Source organism: Talpa occidentalis, unplaced genomic scaffold (genome assembly GCF_014898055.3).
Source record: "Talpa occidentalis isolate TD23 unplaced genomic scaffold, MPIMG_talOcc4v2.1 talOcc4.11, whole genome shotgun sequence".
Classification (NCBI taxonomy): Eukaryota; Metazoa; Chordata; class Mammalia; order Eulipotyphla; family Talpidae; genus Talpa; species Talpa occidentalis.
Window position 1 is genome coordinate 11885588 of NW_023601104.1, and position 20017 is coordinate 11905604.

Sequence of the window (20017 nt, forward strand, 5' to 3'; positions counted from 1 at the left end):
CTCTTTCTGGGCTCTCTGGCGTTCTCTCGTGGTCTCTCCACTGGTTTCTACTGCACTCTGCTGCTCGGCCCTCTGTCCCTCCCATTTTCTGCCACCGCCTTTCTATGCTCAGTCTCTCTGCTTAGGAGTGCCCATGTACGCACACCCACACCACACTCTAGGGGCTGCCATCAGGCTCGCGTGTAAAACCACAGGTGTCAATCATAGATGTTAATGGCGGGAGGGCAGAAAAATCCTGATAACTTCCATTTACCCTACAATGACCTTGGCTAAAGTTGTTATAAAAACTAGTTCTTCATCCTTGAAGAAGCTTCTGGGAATTGAAATGTGCAGCTGTTTATAGGCTCATTATCCCTCCTCCTTAATCACAGGCTCAGAGTGGATTTCTGACTGATAGCATGAGATTCTACAGCTGTGCAGCCGAATAAACCTTGAATTTGGACCTGCTAATCTGAGTTGCTGGGTTTAGCCCAAACGATTGGTAGAGCAAAATGAATAGCCCCCAGCTGCACTCTGATATTCCCATCCTGCTGTGACAAGAGGCTCACTCTTTCCACATACTCATCTTAGTTACTAACCGATGGAGCTAACTTTGCCAAAGAAAGAAAGGTCAGCTTGTGTGGCCCAGAGACAGATCCTCCCCCAAGGCAAATAAGAAACTTTTAGTGCAGGGAGACAGGCACACCCCTGATGAGAGATGCTGACCATGAGCCTGGGGAGGCTGCACCTCTTTTTTTTAAAAAAAGATTTATTTATTTATGCATACAAGAACTAGGGTACAGGCCAGAGGTGTGTGGGGTGAGAGGACTCACCAGAGACAGAGTGGGGAGCAGAACAGGCAGACTGACTGAAACACGCTGCTGAGGGGAGCAGCAGGCGAGACAGGAGAGGTCTGCTGCACCATGTGGGTAGCTCCCTGGCTGGGGATCGAACTCGTGCTGCAGTGGCCGTGGATGGCTTCACAGGTTGTGTCTCAACCATTTGCGCCACCAGGGAGTCCCCTCTAACAAGATATATTGAGTAAGGCAATTCTGGCACCATTTAAATGTTACATAAATTAACTTGTTTCATTCTTACAACTCAACATGGAATGACTATCACTATACCCATTTCACAGGTGAGAAAACTGAGACAAGGAAGAAAGGATGTAGTAACCCATAGGCAGAGCCAGTGAGCAGCAGGCCCAGACTTCGGATCTCAGCACTCAGCCTTTAGAGGCTGCCTCATCTGTTCTGCCTGTCCAGGAGCAGTAAAGGTTTCCTTAGAGGGACAGGAGGATAGGCTGCCAGTCCTACAGACATAAGGCTCCTAAAATTCACAATACCAGGGATCACAATTCTGGTAATGCTCCCTATTTCAGTCATCACATCCTATCCTCACTCAGCCTCAGATCAATGAGATTGATAACATGCAAACAGGCAGAGCTATAGACTGGGACAAGCCTCTGCTCAATCACACTTGGAATATGGCCATCTCCTTACTGCTGAGTAGCAGCTACCCTGGAGAGACCACAAAACAGAGGCCAGGCAGGCAACTTCTTTCCCCCAAGCCACTTGTGTTCTCAAAGAGTCCTGAAGCCAACTCTTTAGGTAGAACATCCTAGGACTTGACATCCAGTGTGGCTCAGTTTCCAACACCAGCTTCTGACTCAGACGCCTAATATGGCAGCCTAGATAATCTGTTCCCAGGTGCACACTTTGTAGCAGATTTGGTCTCACTTTATTTTGAGGATGGGGAGACAGCAGTGACTAGGTCAAGTGGGTACAAAGACACAGTAATTTTTTTCAACAGAGGACTCTGGTGAGTAGCATTTTCCATGCAGGCAGTTCCATACAATGTTGACACCAGAACATTCTAGAAGAGATGCCAAGTCCAACAGAATGTTCTGATGTCCTAGAGTTTTAGAAAGCAAATATCATGTTTTCAAAAATACCTAGGATATTCTTTGGAATTCAGTATCTCATGTTCACCCTTGTTAGCCTTTTTCATTATTGCTTTCCACTAACCCGGTGGCCAATATCTTGATAATCTGTATAACTCCCTATTTAATAACACATCAACAGTTACTTGCTAACTTTTAATGTCCAGGGTATTCACATATTAACCTGCTCAATGTCCTCAGATATTCCCTGACAATACCAGTATTTAATGGCAACACAGAAATGTCCCCAGCTAGGTCCTGCTCCCTCCACCATGCAGTCTAGCTGCAGGCTAGCCTCTCTCCTGTTCTCAGACTCATGATCTTCACATCTATTTTTAGTTTTCCTGGCTCAAGCTTCTTCAGGCTACTGAAACACAACCCTTACTCTCTCTCTCTCTCTCTGTCTCTCTGTCTCTCTCTCTCTCTCTCTCCCTCTGGCTGCTGATAGGAGCCCCCCAGCAAAAATTGTAGAAATCCTTCAGTGCTCCTTTCTCAGGAAAACTATGGCTTTGGGACCACAACTCAGGTTTTAAGATGGACATACGCTGGACAACCTTCTAATGGACTTTAAACGTTGAACTGGATGTGGACATTTTTCTTGCAGATGACAGAATCCATCCAACTTCCCCTTTACAGTTGCTTCCTTTCCTTGAAGGTAGCTGTATCTTGTTTTCTTTAAAAACCTTTTCCTTTCAAAATAGCCTGCCATGCCGACCGTCATTAGCCCGTCTGTGGCCCCCCGGACAGGAGCTGAGCCCAGATCCCCAGGGCCAGTTCCCCAGCCAGCCCATGGGAAGACCACCGAGGCAGGGGGAGGAAACCCAAGCGGCATCTATTCAGCTATCATCAGCCGCAATTTTCCTATTATCGGAGTTAAAGAGAAGACATTTGAGCAACTGCACAAGAAATGTCTAGAAAAGAAGGTTCTTTATCTGGATCCTGAGTTCCCACCGGATGAGACCTCTCTCTTTTATAGCCAGAAGTTTCCCATCCAGTTCGTCTGGAAGAGACCTCCGGTGAGTAGCTTACTGGTTGCTGGTTGGGTTTCCCCCTTCAGAGACGTCCTCACACTCAGCACCTCCCCGCAGCCGCTCTGCTGTGCACATGGGCACTGGGGGAAGGATCCTGGCAGCAGCTCTGAGGGCCCTGTCCTCAGGTGAGAAAGGGCTGGTTCTCACTCTCTTCTCTTTCTGAAAAAAATCTTGCTTTTTCTGAAAGTAATTAGAATTCGGTTTAACTCATATTCTGAAAGTAAGAACTAATTACCAGAATGAATTCCAAATAGCCCAGATCTACCCGCTCTGTTGAGATATCTTGCACCTTTGTAAAAATTCCTTTGATTTCTCAGGCTAAAAGCAAGCTCTGGGGGCCTCCCTGGTGGCACAGTGGGTTGAGCACAGCGCTGTGAAGCTGTCCGCAGCCTCTGCAGCGTGGGTTCGATTACCAGCCGGCCAGGGAGATTCCCACATGGCTCAGCAGACCTCTCCTGTCTCGCCCGCTGCTCCCCTCAGCAGTGTATTTCAGTCAGTCTGCCTGTTCTGCTCCCCACTCTGTCTCTGGTGAATCCTCTCACCTCTTGCACATCTGGCCTCACCCCAGTTCTCATCTGCATGAATAAATAAATCTTTTTTAAAAATAAATACATAAAAGCAAACTGTGGTCTTCAGTAGCTTGACAGTAGTCATATCTTTCTGACAAACAGAAGCCCTAGAAGGAGATGCGTGACAAGCATAGACTATCTTTTTATTCATAAACTGTTAGGATTAGGAGAGACCCTAGCAGTCATTTTTGTTGGGACACCTCACCTCACAAGTGAGGAAATAAAGGCACACCAGAGTGAAATATATCTAGTGAGCACATGACAGTCCTGATTAAAACACTGTCTGCTTTAGGGACCTCTTTGTCCTCTGGGTTTCCTCTGGTAGGGTGGCCTACCAGAAAGAAAATCATATTCCCCTACTTCCCGTCTCTAATCATACCTCCAACATGACTCTTATTCTTAATTCAGGAAATAGTTTTTGAGCATCTTGTGCCAGGCACCAGACAAACAACTGGGGAGGGAGCAGTAAATGAGATGAAAATTTCTGCTCTCCAGGAGCCAAGAGTCCTGAGGAAAATGGGCCTGGAAAGAGTGATGACTGTCAGGGGACAATGTCAGGGTGCTATGGGAACGTTAGGCACCAGGAGAGCTAAGCTATTCTGGGGAGAGAAACCCTCCCTGAGGAAATCATTTAATATGAGACCCATTGCTAGTCATTAGACACGTTTTTCTTTTTTTCTTTTTTTTTTTTATTTAAAGATTTATTTATTTATTTATACAAGCACTGGGTACAGTCAGAAGCGCGGGAGGGTGAGAGAATTCACCAGAGCCAGAGCGGGGAGCAGAGCAGGCAGAAGGACCGAAGTACACTGCTGAGGGGAGCAGCAGGCGGCGGGAGAGGTCTGCGCGCCATGCGGGACCCTCCCCGGCGGCCGGGGATCAAACCAACACTGCAGAGGCTGCAGGCAGCTTCGCAACCCAGCACTCAACTGCTGCGCCACCGGGGAGGCCCCACGTTTTTCTTTTTAACCTGAGGTGAAATATCCAACAACCACTCTCACTACATGTCCCTCCAGGGCTCCTGTCCTGACTGTCCTCTGATGGGCTGTTCGCTGTTCTCTTTGGAAAAGCCCATGACTGTCCTAAGGGCCTCAATTTAGAAGACAGGCTGGAAAGAACTTCATTCTCCAACCCAGACAGCACCCCTGCCAGATTCCTAGGACAAGTCACACATGGGCTGAAATAACTTGGGTGACACTGTTCTCACCCACTGTCCCCGCCCCCCTTACCTTCAGGAGAAGTCTAAACTCCTTAGCAGAGATACAGGCCCTTCAAAGCTGGCCTCTGCCTGCCTGTCTATCTCAGCTTCAACCTCTTCCCTAGGACACAGACACATTCAGTTGCTCTGTGGTTCCCAGTCGTCTCCTATCTCGGGCCTTGCTCCTGCTATCCTGCTCTCTGTTAGGCCTTCTTGTTTTTATCTGATTTGCTCCTTTTACCTTCTCTCTAAAACTCTACTCAGATGTTACTTTCTTTAAGCTTTCTCACATCCCCTCTTGCTGAGTGCAAGGACCATTCCTGTTCATCTTGCACCTCCTTTACCCAGCACAGGCCGGGCTCACCGTAACAGGTGCTCAGCTTCTGGGGGTGAATTCAAAACCACATCTGAGGGTGTTAACCAAAAGATAATGGCAACCTTGCATTCCAAGAAAGGGCGTTCCTGAAAGCCTTTTTTAATATACTATAGGAAAACAAGCAAAAAACCTTACCGATACTGCTTCAGTGAAATCATGAGTGGATTTTAGTCTTAAAAGCTAGAGTTGCAAATTAATAAAAGTGTTTTCAGGATCTATTATGCTCAGCACTAGATTGGTCCTGAAACTTAGGCTGTTAGAATTAGTGTGGGAGAAGGGGCACGAGAAGTTCTGTCTGCCCCATACCACTCCCATCAACAACAAAAATCTCACATTTTCTGTTACTAATGGTTCAGATAGCAAAAGTACACTCTTGATTAAAAAGCCCCTCTTTTACACTAAGACTTAAGATCAGGGAAACACTACTAGTCGGGTTCATTAGCATAAATCAAAATATGGAATTAGAGATGGTGAACTTTGGAATGAACCGTGAAGATTCCATCCAAGCCCCTTCTGTAAAGATGAAGCAATTAGGTCCAAAGAGGACAAATGACTTATCTAAAGTCACACCAGCTGATTGAAATTGAAGAACTACAATGACTCCACCTCTTTCTGAAATGTAAAGCATTTCTTGAAGACATTAAATCTCCATGAACTTCCAAAAACACAGTGACCTTTAGCAGGCTGGAGCAGTCTGAAAAGGACACTATGTACTCAGAGACCCTTCCTACTTTTGCTATCTAAGGCACAGAATCATAGAAAATCAGTCTGATTGATTGATATTTTGAGAAGTTGTTGGTGACTTTTTAGGGACCAGAAGTCAGTTTATAGAGGGTTGAGTAGTTTAAAAAAAATTTGGGAAATGAAAGTGGCAATAATTTCTTTTTTGAGATAGTTGATTAAGGACAAGTAATGTTGGAACTTGACACAAAGAAATAGTACCAATGAAAGTGTTGTAGAGCAACCCCGATACAAAACGGGGTGCCTGACTGGGGGTGGAGTCCACAAAGCCTGTATGAGATTATCTCAGGACATCCTTTCCCCCTAACAAAAGGAAGACTGTTGTTTTTAGGGCCAGAGTGACGTGGCGATGCTTACTGACAAAGAGGTGAAACGGAACTTGATCTTTGATCCTACTTTTTCTCACCAACTGTAGAATATAAGTATCTGTGAATCACTAGATATGATTTCTTAGCATCTCTGTTAATAGTCACATTGTTACTTGTGCAGTCTCATTAAGTATTCCATGAAGAATTTTGGTATTTATTCTCTTTGCCTGTAAGGTACAGGATTAAATGTGTGATAAGAGAACCGGGAAATCAGTTAAAATAATATATATGACTGTCTTTAAATGGCTTTAGAGATAAAAAAAAGTGCTACTGAGTTAGTGAAAATGTTACTGATACCCTTTCTTGTTTTGAAATCTGTCCTTTGTCTTCCTATCTGTTTATCATTTTTTCTATTTTGCCCCCACCAGCATCCTTTATATACTCCCGACCCTTCCTTGTCCTTCCCTTTTAACTTCAGAAACTTCAGTTTTGTTATTGATGTCTGCTAGTTCATAGAATTTTTTAAAACAATTAAGTATTACTTATTACAATCAGATCACGAACATGATGATAATAATGATGATGGAGAATTATTCATGATCAACGATAATTCTAATTATGGTAACATGCTGTAGTTTCAGCCTTCCCCTCTCACTCAAAGCAAGAATCTAGAAAACTTAAATAAGGGACCAGGAAAATGAATAACTATAAGAAAGAAAATATCAAAATCAGCAAACAACTATGAACCAGAGACATTCTACGGGGGGCGGGGAAAGGAGGGCTTGGGGTCAAAATAAGGGGGTTGTAATTGTATGGGGAATATAAAAATAAAAATTAAATTGAAAAAAAAAGGGAAAGGAAACACCTATCACGAGGACACCTGAATCTTACACACTTACCAGCGCCACCTCCCTATCTGCCTTTCCTCCTCTATTAGGGAGCATCATGCAGTGGATTTCTGGACCAAACAATCTGATGCCTTCAGTCTTTCCTTATATGATCAATTTCTAGGATCAAAAAGCAAAAAAATCCTGTAATAATTCCCAATTATTAAGCCAAATTTTCCTGATGACAAACGCTTGAGCAGAAAAGAACAGCTTCTAGAACAGGGCTTCTGAGAGGCTCTGAGGGGAAACACGTGCTTCATTCCATCTAGTGGGACTTCAGCCCCACAAAACTCCTAGCTTCTCTCTCCTCCCCTGTGTAGATTTGTAAAGAGAACCTGGCCCGAGACACCCAGCTCTTTCCCTCCTTCTTCCTCTTAGGAGTAAGCTACCTGCTTACTTCAGCAAATTTTACAGGAGTAGTCCAGCAGAGGTCCAGAGCTGCCTGCCACTACTGCATGGTAGTGGTAATAGCAACTAATCCTTTTTTAAAAAATATTTATTTACATTTTTTTATCATTGTTCATTTTTGTACAATGTATGCGTGTATGCTTTCTCCTCTCACATGTAATCCCCATAAAATTCCCACTACCAAGCCACTCTTGCACCATTGCCATAGTCCCATGTGCTCTTCCCTTCCCTGTTTTGATCCCTGTGCCTCCCACTCCCTTGCAGAATGTCTCTGATTTATAGTTGCCTGGTAATTTTGTTTTTTCTTTTAATTTATTATTATTATTGTTATTTTTTTCTGATCCCTTATTTGGTTCCCCTATATTCCTCCAATAAGCGAAACCATCCAATATTTTTCTTTGTCCTTCTGGCTTATTTCACTGAGCATAATCCCTTCCAGCTCCATCCATGTTGGTGCAAATGGCATGAGTTTATCTTTTTTGTTTGCTGAATAGTATTCCACTGTGTATATGTACCACATATTTCTGATCCAGTCATCTATTTGTGGGCATTTGGATTGTTTCCATATCTTACCTATAGTAAATAGTGCTGCAAAAAAAAATAGGGGTGCAGGTATCCTTTTGAATTAATGGTTTTGTGTCCTTTGGGTATATTCCTAGAAGTGGAATTCTGGGGTCAAAGCTCTCCTGACTAAAAAAGGAGAACGGAGGTATCACACTCCCAGACTTTAAACTATACTACAAAGCCATAATAAAATCAGAATGGTACTAGAACAAAAACAGACACATAGAACAATAGAATCAAATAGCAACTAATCTTGACTGAGGACTTAACTGCATCAGTAACTATTCTAAGTGCTTTCATATGTTAACTCATCTAATCTTTACAATAGTCCTGTGAAATAATATTAATTGTTCCCATTTTACAAATGAGAAGACTGAGTCTTAGAGATATAAATAACTTGTTCTGGTCTCCCAGTTAGTAAAGGGTAGAGGTGGGATTTGAACCAGACAGGCTCTCCAGTGCTTGTTCTCAAGGGTGAGATCTAGCTAGTTCTGACATTTAGAAGCCAGTATCAGCTTAACCAACAATAAACTTGGTATTTTGGGCCACCCTACATTTTTGTTTTATTCTCTCACTGATTCAAAACTCAGGCATGGAAATGAGGCCTCATGATTGGGACTCCACAAGCCATAATAGGCCAAATGATGCCTCAGGATTTGAACCCTGGCAGCAGCAGTCTCTGAGCTGGAGATTGACTGGCACAGTGGTAAAAGCCCTGTATCCTCCACATTCAGTCCTGATCCTCTACTTAACCTGGGTAATCCTGATCACACAATTTTCTTTTTGTCACCAGTTTCCCATCTGAAAAATGAGGAGTAATCATAAGAAAAAAAACCAATTTCATCAAGCTGTTGTGAGAATTTACAACAGGTTAATCAGTGCTAAACTCTTAACAAATGACTGGCATGTACGTGATGCCACCACTACCCACAGTCGTGCAACCTCTAAAAAGAAGCAATGTCATAAATATCCTTTCAGGTTAATTTATGTCTAGGACCAAACAATATATTAACCACAACATAACGTTTGAATTCTTTGTGCCTGATCTCAATGAGTTGTTCCAACTGAAGGGAGGGAATGTATGTGAGGCCTCCCCTCCTGCTTGCCCTTGAGTGCATTTCTAGTCAGCTACATCAAATATGAACGTGTGTCTGGCTGTGAAAATGCATATACAAGCATATGCAAGTAGGAAGGTGACCATGTAAAGGGGGAGCAGACTGGCTGGGGAGCTAGCAGCTCACTCAATGATTGGTGGTAAAGGCCACAGAGATCAAGAGAGTGAGCAGTGGTGATGTGCAGGGTTTGGTAAGATACATCTGCAGAGGTGTGAACCTACACTTTAAATCATATACAGTGTTGTAATCAACATTTCCTCAATAAAAAAATAAGATAAAATAATAAAAATAAAATAGAAAAAGAGGTACACAAATGTGCCCATTTTCCCCATTATTTCCCAATGCTTTCCTGTAATCACTCTCAAAATCAGGGCAACCTAGATCCCTTTGCTTTTGGAGGAAGAGAAATGAGGGGCCAGTTATAAGCCCTGCACACCTAGTACCCTCCTTACCCTTGGTAACTTAGGGTCCCCAGTCTCTCCACTGTGACCCACAGGCCCATGAAGGGATTCTCTCTTGGAAGACGGTCTCCCTTTTTGGTGTCTCTGCCAGCTCCAGTTCAGTGTCCTTCCATGGGCGAGCTCACTCGGCAAGTTGACTAGAGTGCATTCTGTGTGCTGCAGACCCACAAAGTCAGCTCGACCCACTAAGGCCCTCAGAGGCAGAGACTGGAACATGCTTCTGGGCCCTCCAAGCTCTGGTGCTAGCCAGAGCCGCCTTTTGGTAAATCCCATCACATTCCAGCCCCATGTCAACCTAGACTCTAAAAGAAGTAGAACCCACTCGACTCGTGAGCTAGATTAGACTAGACTTCAGGTTAACTTCACTCCACAGATATGGCCTCGGTTTCGCTGGGCTCTGCCAGGAAAGGTTATTTCCTGTTTGGACCTCTGAGTCACAGCTGAGTGACATCAGATCAGTGTAATGGATATACAGCCCTCTCTAACTTAGCCCCCTGTTCTTTCCCGAAGAAATCTGTTCTCCCTTCCTACCTTGCCTTCTGAGTTCCTGGGTGTGATAACCACGGCAATGCATTTTCCCTTTGCAACTGTTTGCTCTTTGTTTCCACTGGTTGTTGGAAATTGGGGGAGTTTGCCACCTTCCCATTTATCTCCAGATCCAGTCATAGGCTGCCTCACTTCTTCCACAAAGATCCTGGCCCCATCTTTCTGTCTTTTCAGCCCTAGACTCTACTCTGTCCCCTTTGCTAGTTCAAAACTTGGTCTCCATTTCACCCACACCTCTCTGGTGTTTGCCTTGCCTCTCATCTGTTATTACTAATACAACCCCATGTCCATCTGGACTTTTGCCCAGCTGGGCTAACCTGACTCTTAACCCTGCGATTCTGCACTCCCTGGGTCAGCCAGCTCCCTCTGTCAACACCTGGACCTAAGGAAATCTCTGTCCCAGACAGATAGCAGTCCCTCAATCCTCTGGAAGATGACTTTATTCCCTGCAGTTCCCATCTCTCGAAATCTCTTGAATCAGACCCACCCCTTTTTAAAAATATTTATTTATTTATGCACACAAGAACTGGGGTACAGGCCAGAGGTGTGGAGGGTGAGAGGATTCACCAGAGACAGAGCAGGGAACAGAACAAGCAGACTGACTAAAGTACACTGCTGAGGGGAGCAGCGGTCAAGACAGGAGAGGTCTGGTGTGCCATGTGTGTTGCTCCTGACTGGAGATCAAATTTGTGCTGCAGAGGCTGCAGATAGCTTCATAGGTTGTGTTTAACCCCTTGCGCCACCAGGGAGGCCTGAACCAGACCCTTTTTTAAGAACAGAGTTTAATTCAGTTTCCCAAGCTGCAATTCATCCCAAAGCATATTTCACCAAGTCTAGATTGTGATGCTAATAATTTCTCAATCTTATCCACAGTTCATAAACACCACCAAGCTGAAAGGAATTGTGATAGGAGAGGCACCACACTTTCAGAGATGTTTAAATGTAAAAAGGAAAAAAATGTCTCATGATAGAATGGAAAAATAAAATAAGGGCCTCCCCGGTGGCGCAGCGGTTGAGCGCTGGGTTACGAAGCTGCCCGCGGCCTCTGCGGCGCCGGTTCGATCCCCGGCTGCTCCCTGGCCTCCTGAGGAGGGTCCCACATGGCGCGCAGACCTCTCCTGCTGCCCGCTGCTCCCCTCAGCAGTGTCCTTCGGTCCTTCTGCCTGCTCTGCTCCCCACTCTGGCTCTGGTGAATTCTCTCACCCTCCCGCGCTTCTGACTGTACCCAGTGCATGTGTAAACAGAACAAACAAACAAAACAAATAAAGAAAGAAATAAACATGCCTCTATAAAAAAATATATATATATATTAAAAAAAGAAAAAGAAAAAGAAAATAAGGCCTCTTTCCTACTTAACTCACACTTCAGCCATCTCTTCCTACTCTTCCTCCAAACCATTTCTTCTTCCCATGATGCCTGTCAGCATGGAGCCAAGCACATCTGTTGATGTTTGCTGCTGCCTGTCTGCCACGGTCTCCTGCCCTTAGTCCTGAGACACTCACCACCCAGGCAACTTCTCCCTGTCTCGAGTCTGCACACCACAAAAATGAAAACAAAAACATTACATCCTTCAAGTTAGGTTTTGTTACCACTACAAGGTTGTCTTATTTTTTTTTTATACACATGTAGTCACTTGTGTTTAACAAATGTGAATTTTTAACCTGGCATAATCTTCTGCTGCTCCCTTTAAGACAATTCTCACAAGGAAAAATCAGGAAGATTTCTAATACAAATGATTCCAATACAAAAAGATTTATAATACAAAAAGAGTACTTTCTCTCTTGGGGGTGGACATGATTATTTTCTAGGAGAAAATAAGAAAAAAAATGCTAGTTTACTTACAAGAGGGAGATGAACTAGAACAGAAATCAAAGTGTATCACTTCTTGGCCTTTTGGCTAAGATCAAGTGCAGAAATCAAAGTGGGGTTGAGGGAGCAGCAAGGCTGGAGGTTCCACACCCCAGTTTCATCCCTTCCCTTGACCTGACCCGCAAGACACCTTTTATTTGTGAAATGCCTGAGGCAGGGAACTTTTTGGTAAAAGGCGGAAGTTGCTATTTTGATTTACACAGGCAAGACAGAGCCACAACACAGAAGTCAGAGTGTGGAAAGCACAAAAGTGGTGAAAGAGAGAAGCATAAAGAAGGAAACTGCCAGGAAACAAGAGTACAGAAAGGGGGTGTTTGCGGGGAGAAAGATCTGCGCTCTCTGAGGCTGTGAAGACAAGTTTACCCAGATCTGCAAGGAACTGTGGGGCCCCAGCTAACATCTGGGAAGCATTCAGTTTAAGAGAAACTGACACTGGGTTTTACCATTTCCATCCAACCTTTGAGTTTAAATTACCAGCACCAGGACTTCTAGAAGTTCTTGTTATACCCCCCGAACACCAGGAATGTAGTATAAAAACTATTTAAAAATTCCTTGTAGATCAGAGGACCAAAAGTGTTTGGGAGCTACTTCTTTTGGCCATTTCAGTTAGTTGTGTTTCTTTTCTGATGTTAAGGTTTTGAAGGGATCGAGGATGCCCCCACCTCCTTCAATAACCTATCCTTCATACCTTCCACAGTCTGAAAGTTCGTCCTTATGTCTAGCCAGAACTCTTTTGGCCACAATTTTAACACATTATGTCTGGCTCTGACCCAGCAGACAGTGAAATAGAGCCAGCTGATTTCCTCTTTAGAGTAATTCTCCTCATTCTTGAATAAAACTTCCTGCCTTTAGTTGCTTTGGATCAAACAGTCACAAAACGCCTCTAACTTTACCACACAGGTGTGATTTTTCCAATGCTGAGGATGTAAGTGCAATATGATCCAAGTATCCAGTCAATCTTCACTATTTATGGATTCTGTATTTGTGAATCCACCTATTTGCTAAAAATCATTTGTAACCCTGAAACCAATATCCATGATGCTTCTCTGGTCATTTCTGGGTGTGTGTAGGGCAGTGAAGTTTGTGAGCTGCCCTGTGTGCCCGCTCCCCACTGAAGTGAACAAGACAACATTCTGCCCTCTTATTTCAGCTCTCACACAATAAGCAAGGTCTTTTTCAGATTTTTCCACATTTTTGCAATTTTTGTTAGTGATTTTTCTGTTTAAAATATCTCCCCAAGAATAGTGCTGAAGTATCACCTAGTGTTCCTCAGCACAAGGTTAGAATAGTGCCTTCTAGGGGGAAAAAAATTGTATGTTAGGGCCTCCCTGGTGGTGCAGGCAGTTGAGCGCAGAACTATGAAGCTGTCCGCAGCCTCTGCAGTGCCGGTGCAGGGCCAGTTCGATCACCGCCAGCCTCGAAGCAACCCACATGGTACAGCAGACCTCTCCTGTCTCACCCACTGCTCCCCTCAGCAGTGTATTTCATCAGTCTGTCTGTTCTGTTCCCCACTCTGTCTCTGGTGAGTCCTCTCACCCTCCTGCGCATCTGGCTGTACCCTGGCTCTTATATAAATAAAAAATAAAATCTTAAAAAAAAATTGTGTGTTAGATAAGCTTTGTTCAGGCATGAGTTATGGTCTGTTGGCTGTGAGTTCAGTGTTAATGAATGAACACTATATATTAAATTACATGTCTTTAAATAAAAAAACACACATAAGGTTGTGCACTGACCAGTGGAGAATATGTTATAATCAGAGACACAGGAATCTAACCTTGGCTCAGTGCTCATGAATTCAGTTTCACGTGATTGCATAGATCACAACTACCATGAATAACAAGAATCAACTGTACTTCCAATATTACAGCTTGAAGCAATCCCTATTAAAAGAATGATCAGTGGGCCTCCTTGGTGGCGCAGGCAGTTGAGCGCAGTGCTGTGAAGCTGTCCACAGCCTCTGCAGCACGGGTTCAATAGGGACAGAACTGTAAGTATCGTAAGGAACAAGTGAAAATAACTTGGCAGTATATCTAAAAATGGGATTAGCAGGGACCTAGATAGCCAAAAAAAATATATGAAAAGATTCATTTTCCTGAATCTTTCCTGAACAAAGCAGAGCACCTTTTCATACATTCATATTTTTCTTATCATCTGTCATCTCAATGACCATAAAAATACGTATTACTGTCATCTGCTAATTTTTTCTATTGAGTTGCTTGTCTTTTTCTACTTATATTACAGGAATTCTTTATACATCCTAGATACTAATCCCTTATTGGCTAGATGTGTTATAAATATCTTCTCCCACTTTGTGATTTCCCTTTTCACTCACTTAAGAGTATTCTTACTTTTTAATTTCTTGATTAAAAGTGTTCAATTCAAAATTCTGAATTTTTTTTTAAAGATTTATTTATTTATACAAGCACTGGGAACAGTCAGAAGCACGGGAGGGTGAGAGAATTCACCAGAGCCAGAGCGGGGAGCAGAACAGGCAGAAGGACCGAAGTACACTGCTGAGGGGAGCAGCGGGCATGGCTGGAGAGGTCTGTGTGCCATGTGGGACCCTCGCCGGCGGCCGGGGATAGAACTGGCACTGCAGAGGCTGCGGGCAGCTTCGCAGCCCAGTGCTCAACCGCTGCACCACCAGGAGAGTCCCCAAAATTCTGAATTCTTAATCTATTATTTTTTCCTTTATGGTTAGTGTTTTTTGTGTTCTATTAAGAAAGTTTTTTTTTTCTAAATCAAAGTCATTATTTTATATTATCATTTAGAAACTAGCTGCCCTTATATTGGGTCTATAATTCACCTAGAAATGATTTTCACATATCCCATAAGACAGGGATCACATTTTACTGTTTTTCCATGTGGATAGTCAAAGGTTCCAGTACAATTTATTTTAAAATACAAACCTCTCCCCACTGTTTTGCAGTGCCACTTTTAAAATACCAAGTGTCCATCTATGTGTGTTTCTGCTTCTGCACTATCTGATGTGTTCCACTTGTGTTTGTTTGTCTTTGTTTCAATACCTCACTTTATGCTAACAAGACGATATCCCATAGAGCAAGTATACCCAACTTGTTTTTCTTCTTCATTATTGTTTTAGCTCTATCAGGCTCTTTGCCTTCCCAAATAAATTTTAGAATTAGGGTGTTGAGTTACACAAAAAAATCCTGTTGGGATTTTTACTGAAATTATATTGAATCAATTTGGAAGAATACTCATCTTGACAATATTGAGCCTTCCTATCCATGAAGAAGAGATATCTCTCTATTTACAAAGGTCTTCAGTATCTTTCATTCAAGTTTTTATAATTTTCTCCATAAAGACATTAGACATCCTTTATCAGATTTATTCCTAGATATCTTTTGTTGTTATTTTTACAAATGGCATATTTTAAAAAATTATTCTTAACTTCCAGACATAAACAATATGCATTGATATATCTTATATCCAAGTTACTAAACTCTTAATTCCAATAATTTTATTGTATATTTCCAAGTTCTTTGTATGTGAATTCTCAAGCAACTTAATTCTTCTTTTATTGCACTGCCGAAACCCTTCAACATAATATACTAACAAAGGAGAGAATAGGAATCCTCACCTAGTTCCCATTTTAAAGGGCATATTTTAATGTTTCCATTCTTTTTTTTTTTTTAATAGAGGCATGTTTTATTTATTTATTTATTTTATTTGTTTGTTTGTTTTGTTTATACATGCACTGGGTACAGTCAGAAGCGCAGGAGGGTGAGAGAATTCACCAGAGCCAGAGCGGGGAGCAGAGCAGGCAGAAGGACCGAAGCACACTGCTGAGGGGAGCAGCGGGCGGCAGGAGAGGTCTGCGCGCCATGTGGGACCCTCCTCCGGTGGCCGGGGAGCAGCCGGGGATCGAACCGGCGCTGCAGAGGACGCGGGCAGCTTCGCAACCCAGCGCTCAACTGCTGCGCCACCGGGGAGGCCCTAATGTTTCCATTCTTAAAGAAAGTTTTGCTATAGATTTACTTATAGATACCATTTATTAAGAAGTCCCTGCTCTACTCCTGTTTTGGTATGGGCTCCTTTTAAAATTATAAACAGTTGTTGAACTTAATCAAATGCTTTCCCTGCATCTGCTGAGAAAGTTATGGGGTTTTCCTAGATTGACCCCTTGCAATCTTCAAATAAAACAAATTTAGAATGTATTCTTTTTTAAAACATCATTGAATTTTGGTTTGCAAAACATCATTGAATTTTGGTTTGCAAAACTTTTGTTTTGTGTTGTTTTTGGATCTGTGCTCATCAGTGAAATTGGTTTATTATTTTCCTTTCTTGTGCGGTCCTATTTTGGCATCAAGATTACACTTGCCTCATAAAATGAGTGGGGAGTTTCTTCAAATCTCTAAAAGACACTAGTGTAAAATGCAAACTATATGGTCCTTAAATATTTCATAGAATCTTGCCAATGATTGCTTTAAGGGAAGATTTTTATCCACTGATTCATCTTCCTCAATAGTTAGGATTATTTGAAAGTGTTGGGTTTTTTTTCTTGAATCAGAAGTGATATTTATTTTTCTAGTACTTTGTAGTGACTCTATCTCTAGGAAATTTTTTTTTTTGCTCTAAAGTTGATCTTGCCAGATATTAATGTAAGAACATATGCTTTGGGGGTAAATTTTTATTTGATATATTTCTTTTCATTCTTTTATTTCCAACATTTCTATTTCCCAATGTCTTGAGTATGTTTCTTAAAACTGCTTATAGCATTTTTCAAAAATCCAATCTGAAAACAATATTCCATGGCATTATATACCACATCTTGATCCAATCATCCACTGATGGACATTTAGGCTGCCTACATGTCCCATCTACTGTAGACAATGCTGCTATGAATGCTGCTATTATGGAACATATGGACTTTCTTATCAATGGTTTCATAGTCTGTGGATATACGCCCAGGAGTGGGATTGCTGGGTCATACACACAGTACTTCTATTTTTAGGTTTTTACAGTAAATCCAAATTGCTTTCTCTAATGTTTGCACCTGTTCACACACCTCACCAAGGGTGTAATAGGGTTCTTTTTCCTTTGTATCCTCTCCAAAACTGCTTGTTGGGGATCTTTTTGATATGTACCATTCTCATGGGTATGAGATGGTATCTCGCTGTGTGTTTAATGTGCATCTCTCTTATTAGAAGTTACAATGAACAATTTTTCAGTTGTCTTTTTACCTTCTGGATATCCTCTTTGGTGAATTGTCTTGTTCACATTGCCTGCCCATTTATTAATTGGGTTATCTGTTTTTTTATTGTTGACTTGTGTGAGCTTCTTACATATCTTGGATAGTAACCCCTTCTCAGTTGTTTACTGTGTGAACAGAAATATATAATTTTAACAGGACTATTTTGGGAAGATGGAGGGCAGAATACAATGTGAGAAGCCTAATCATTTATTAAATCAGGCACCTTATTGGTACCTTCTAAAAATAATAAGTTAAAAATCTAGAATACAAGCATAAGCATATCATTTAGAAATATAGAGGTAAACCCCAGGAGAAAGAACCAGAAGAATTCAAAGTGGCTATCTCTGAGGAAAAGAATTTTCAGGTAGAAAGAGGAAAGAGACTGCTATTTCTCTATGTGCATTTTGTATCCTTTGATTTATTAACATTTTGTTCATGTAGAAACTGAATAAACTTGTTTTTAAAAGAACTGACTCAAAAAATAGTTTTGAGCTATTACAGAACCCGGTAATGCTAACGACATTGTTTCACAGAGCACCTAAGAACCTCCTGGTGTGCTTATTCAAATTGTAGTCTTAGACCCAAAGCAAGAATATTTGAATCCTTAGGTTTGGGTAAGTCCTGGAAATCTTCACTAGAAACTGACACCCCAGGTGATTCTGTTGCAGGTAGTCCAAAGACCACAATTTGAGAGTCAGTCACTAGCTCCCTCTCTGACTGGCCTGGGGTTGCCCCTTGACCATGGGCTCAGGGGCCTGCAGCCAAAGCTGCTGATGCTGACCATGGCCTTTCTCTTGGCTGTGTTCATTTGCATCATGATGCTGAGGGTGGAGGAGATTTACAGGCTCCAGCTCATTCACAAGAGGATTAGGCCTGGACTGAGGGGGCAGTGGAGAGAGGCCACAGTGAAGGCCCAGAGCCACTCCTTGAATGGTCTCCATGCCCTAACTCTATCAGGATTTTTCTGTGACTGTGTGATCCAGGAGAGGGACAGGAATAATGGAGAGGGCACTGTCACAAAGCCACTCAAGTTTGATGGGCAGGAATTTGTGGCTCTCAAACAATGCCTGGCTCAGAAGTGCCTCTTTGAAGACCAAGTGTTGCCAACAGGTGTTTAGACCCTGAGTTCCCATGACCTGGTAACTCAGGTCATCACATGGAAGGCCATCACATGGAAAAGGCCAAAGATATGGATGGGAAGGTTGGTGCCTCAGGAGACAGTTCCTTGTGAAGAACTCAGGGGGTCCAGAACTGAGGCACAGAGATCCCTGCTCTGGACATGTAACCTCTCTCCTTACTAACCTCCCCCTCAAATATCTTCCTGCTTCCTCCTGAAACTGGAGGTATTATTTTCTATTCCTGAGCTAGAGATTATTCTAATACTTTACAGGCCCCAAAGACTAAATATTTTTCGGGAAACTAATACAGTGACTTAAATTCATAGTAAGATAGTAAGATACACTTGATTATTGTATCTCTTCTTGGGAGTGGGTAGCAGAACAGTTAAGAGTACTAAGGTTCATAATTTCAAGGAAGTGGTGAAGAGTTAAGAAATAAGAGGATGTGGAAGACTGGAGATTCGCCTTCTTGACCCCTCACCTTGGTCTGGCTCATTGCGACGTGTCATTTCTGTTTAAATAGAAAGGTCACTGGGCAGGCACTTCAGTCGATTTAATGCTGTTCAGATAATTTATTTCTCCTTGTGTGGGTTTTGGTAGCTTGTATCTTTGAAGAAATTGGTCTATTTTCTCTAAATTACCAAATCTGTGAGCACAGAATTTTGTGTGTAGTATTCCTTCCTTTATTATCCTCTTGATGTTCATGGGGTCAATAGTGATGACTGCTTCTTCATTTTTCATGTTGTTAAGTTGTATCTTCTCTCTTTTTTGGTTAGTATGACTAGGGGTTTTATTAATTTCAAAGAATCGGGGTTTGGGGTTTATTTTTTCTATTTTTTCCTGTTTTTAATTTCATTGTTTCTATTCTAACCTTTTTATTATATATCTCTTCTCCTTGCTCTCAGCTTACATTTTTCTTCTTTCTCTTGTGTCCTAAGGCAGAACACTGGCACTGATATTAGATCTTTCTTCTTCATAGACTGTCTGCTATAGACTTCCTTCTATGGACTGATTTCACTGCACCTCGCACAATCTGATATTCTATTTGCATTTGCATTTAGTTCAAAATGTTTTCAACTTTTCTTGAAACTTTTTCTTTGACTAATGTGTCATTTAGCAGTGTGTTGTTTAATTTGCAAATAATTTGAGATTTTCCAGTTATGTTTTTGTTATTGATTTGTAGTTTCATCCCGCTGTGGTCTGAAAATGTACTTTGAATGATTTTTATTCTTTTGAATTTGTTGAAGTATGTTTTATGGCCCAGAATACAGTCTACCTTAACGACTATTCCATGTCCTCTTGAGAAGAATGTGTGTTTTGCTATTGTTGGATGAAGTATTCTGTAAGTATCAGTTACATCGATTTTGATTCAGCTCAACTATATCTCTACTGATTTTCATTCATTTCTCCATATTTTAGGGTGGTGGAGTGCACTGCAACCTCAATTCTCTCATAGTTCTAAGAAAAGTCCCTGATTTCCAGTCAGTTGGACTTTCTTATGCTAAGGACAGGAGTGTCAATTTCCAAACTCTTTAGTTGTCAGAGTTAAAACCATATACAGATTATAGATATATAGATATATATCTCCCATCCCCTTATATGGTAGGACAATTTTCACATATATTATTTAAAACTAATAAGAATATTTACCCAGGGTTGCATAATCAAAATATGTTACAGATGAAGGTAT

The 20017-nt window shown here is 42.0% G+C and overlaps 1 protein-coding gene across 2 annotated transcripts in view; it reads left to right on the forward strand.

The window, feature by feature from the left end:
- The first annotated feature begins 2628 nt into the window (after positions 1 to 2628).
- Positions 2629 to 20017, forward strand: part of CAPN3 (calpain 3) — a 46548-nt gene continuing 29159 nt past the window's right edge. For both annotated transcript variants that reach the window (XM_037502290.1, XM_037502291.1), the window contains exon 1: positions 2629 to 2937. In XM_037502290.1, the coding sequence (XP_037358187.1) occupies positions 2629 to 2937 (309 nt within the window). The remainder of the gene's footprint in view (positions 2938 to 20017) is intronic.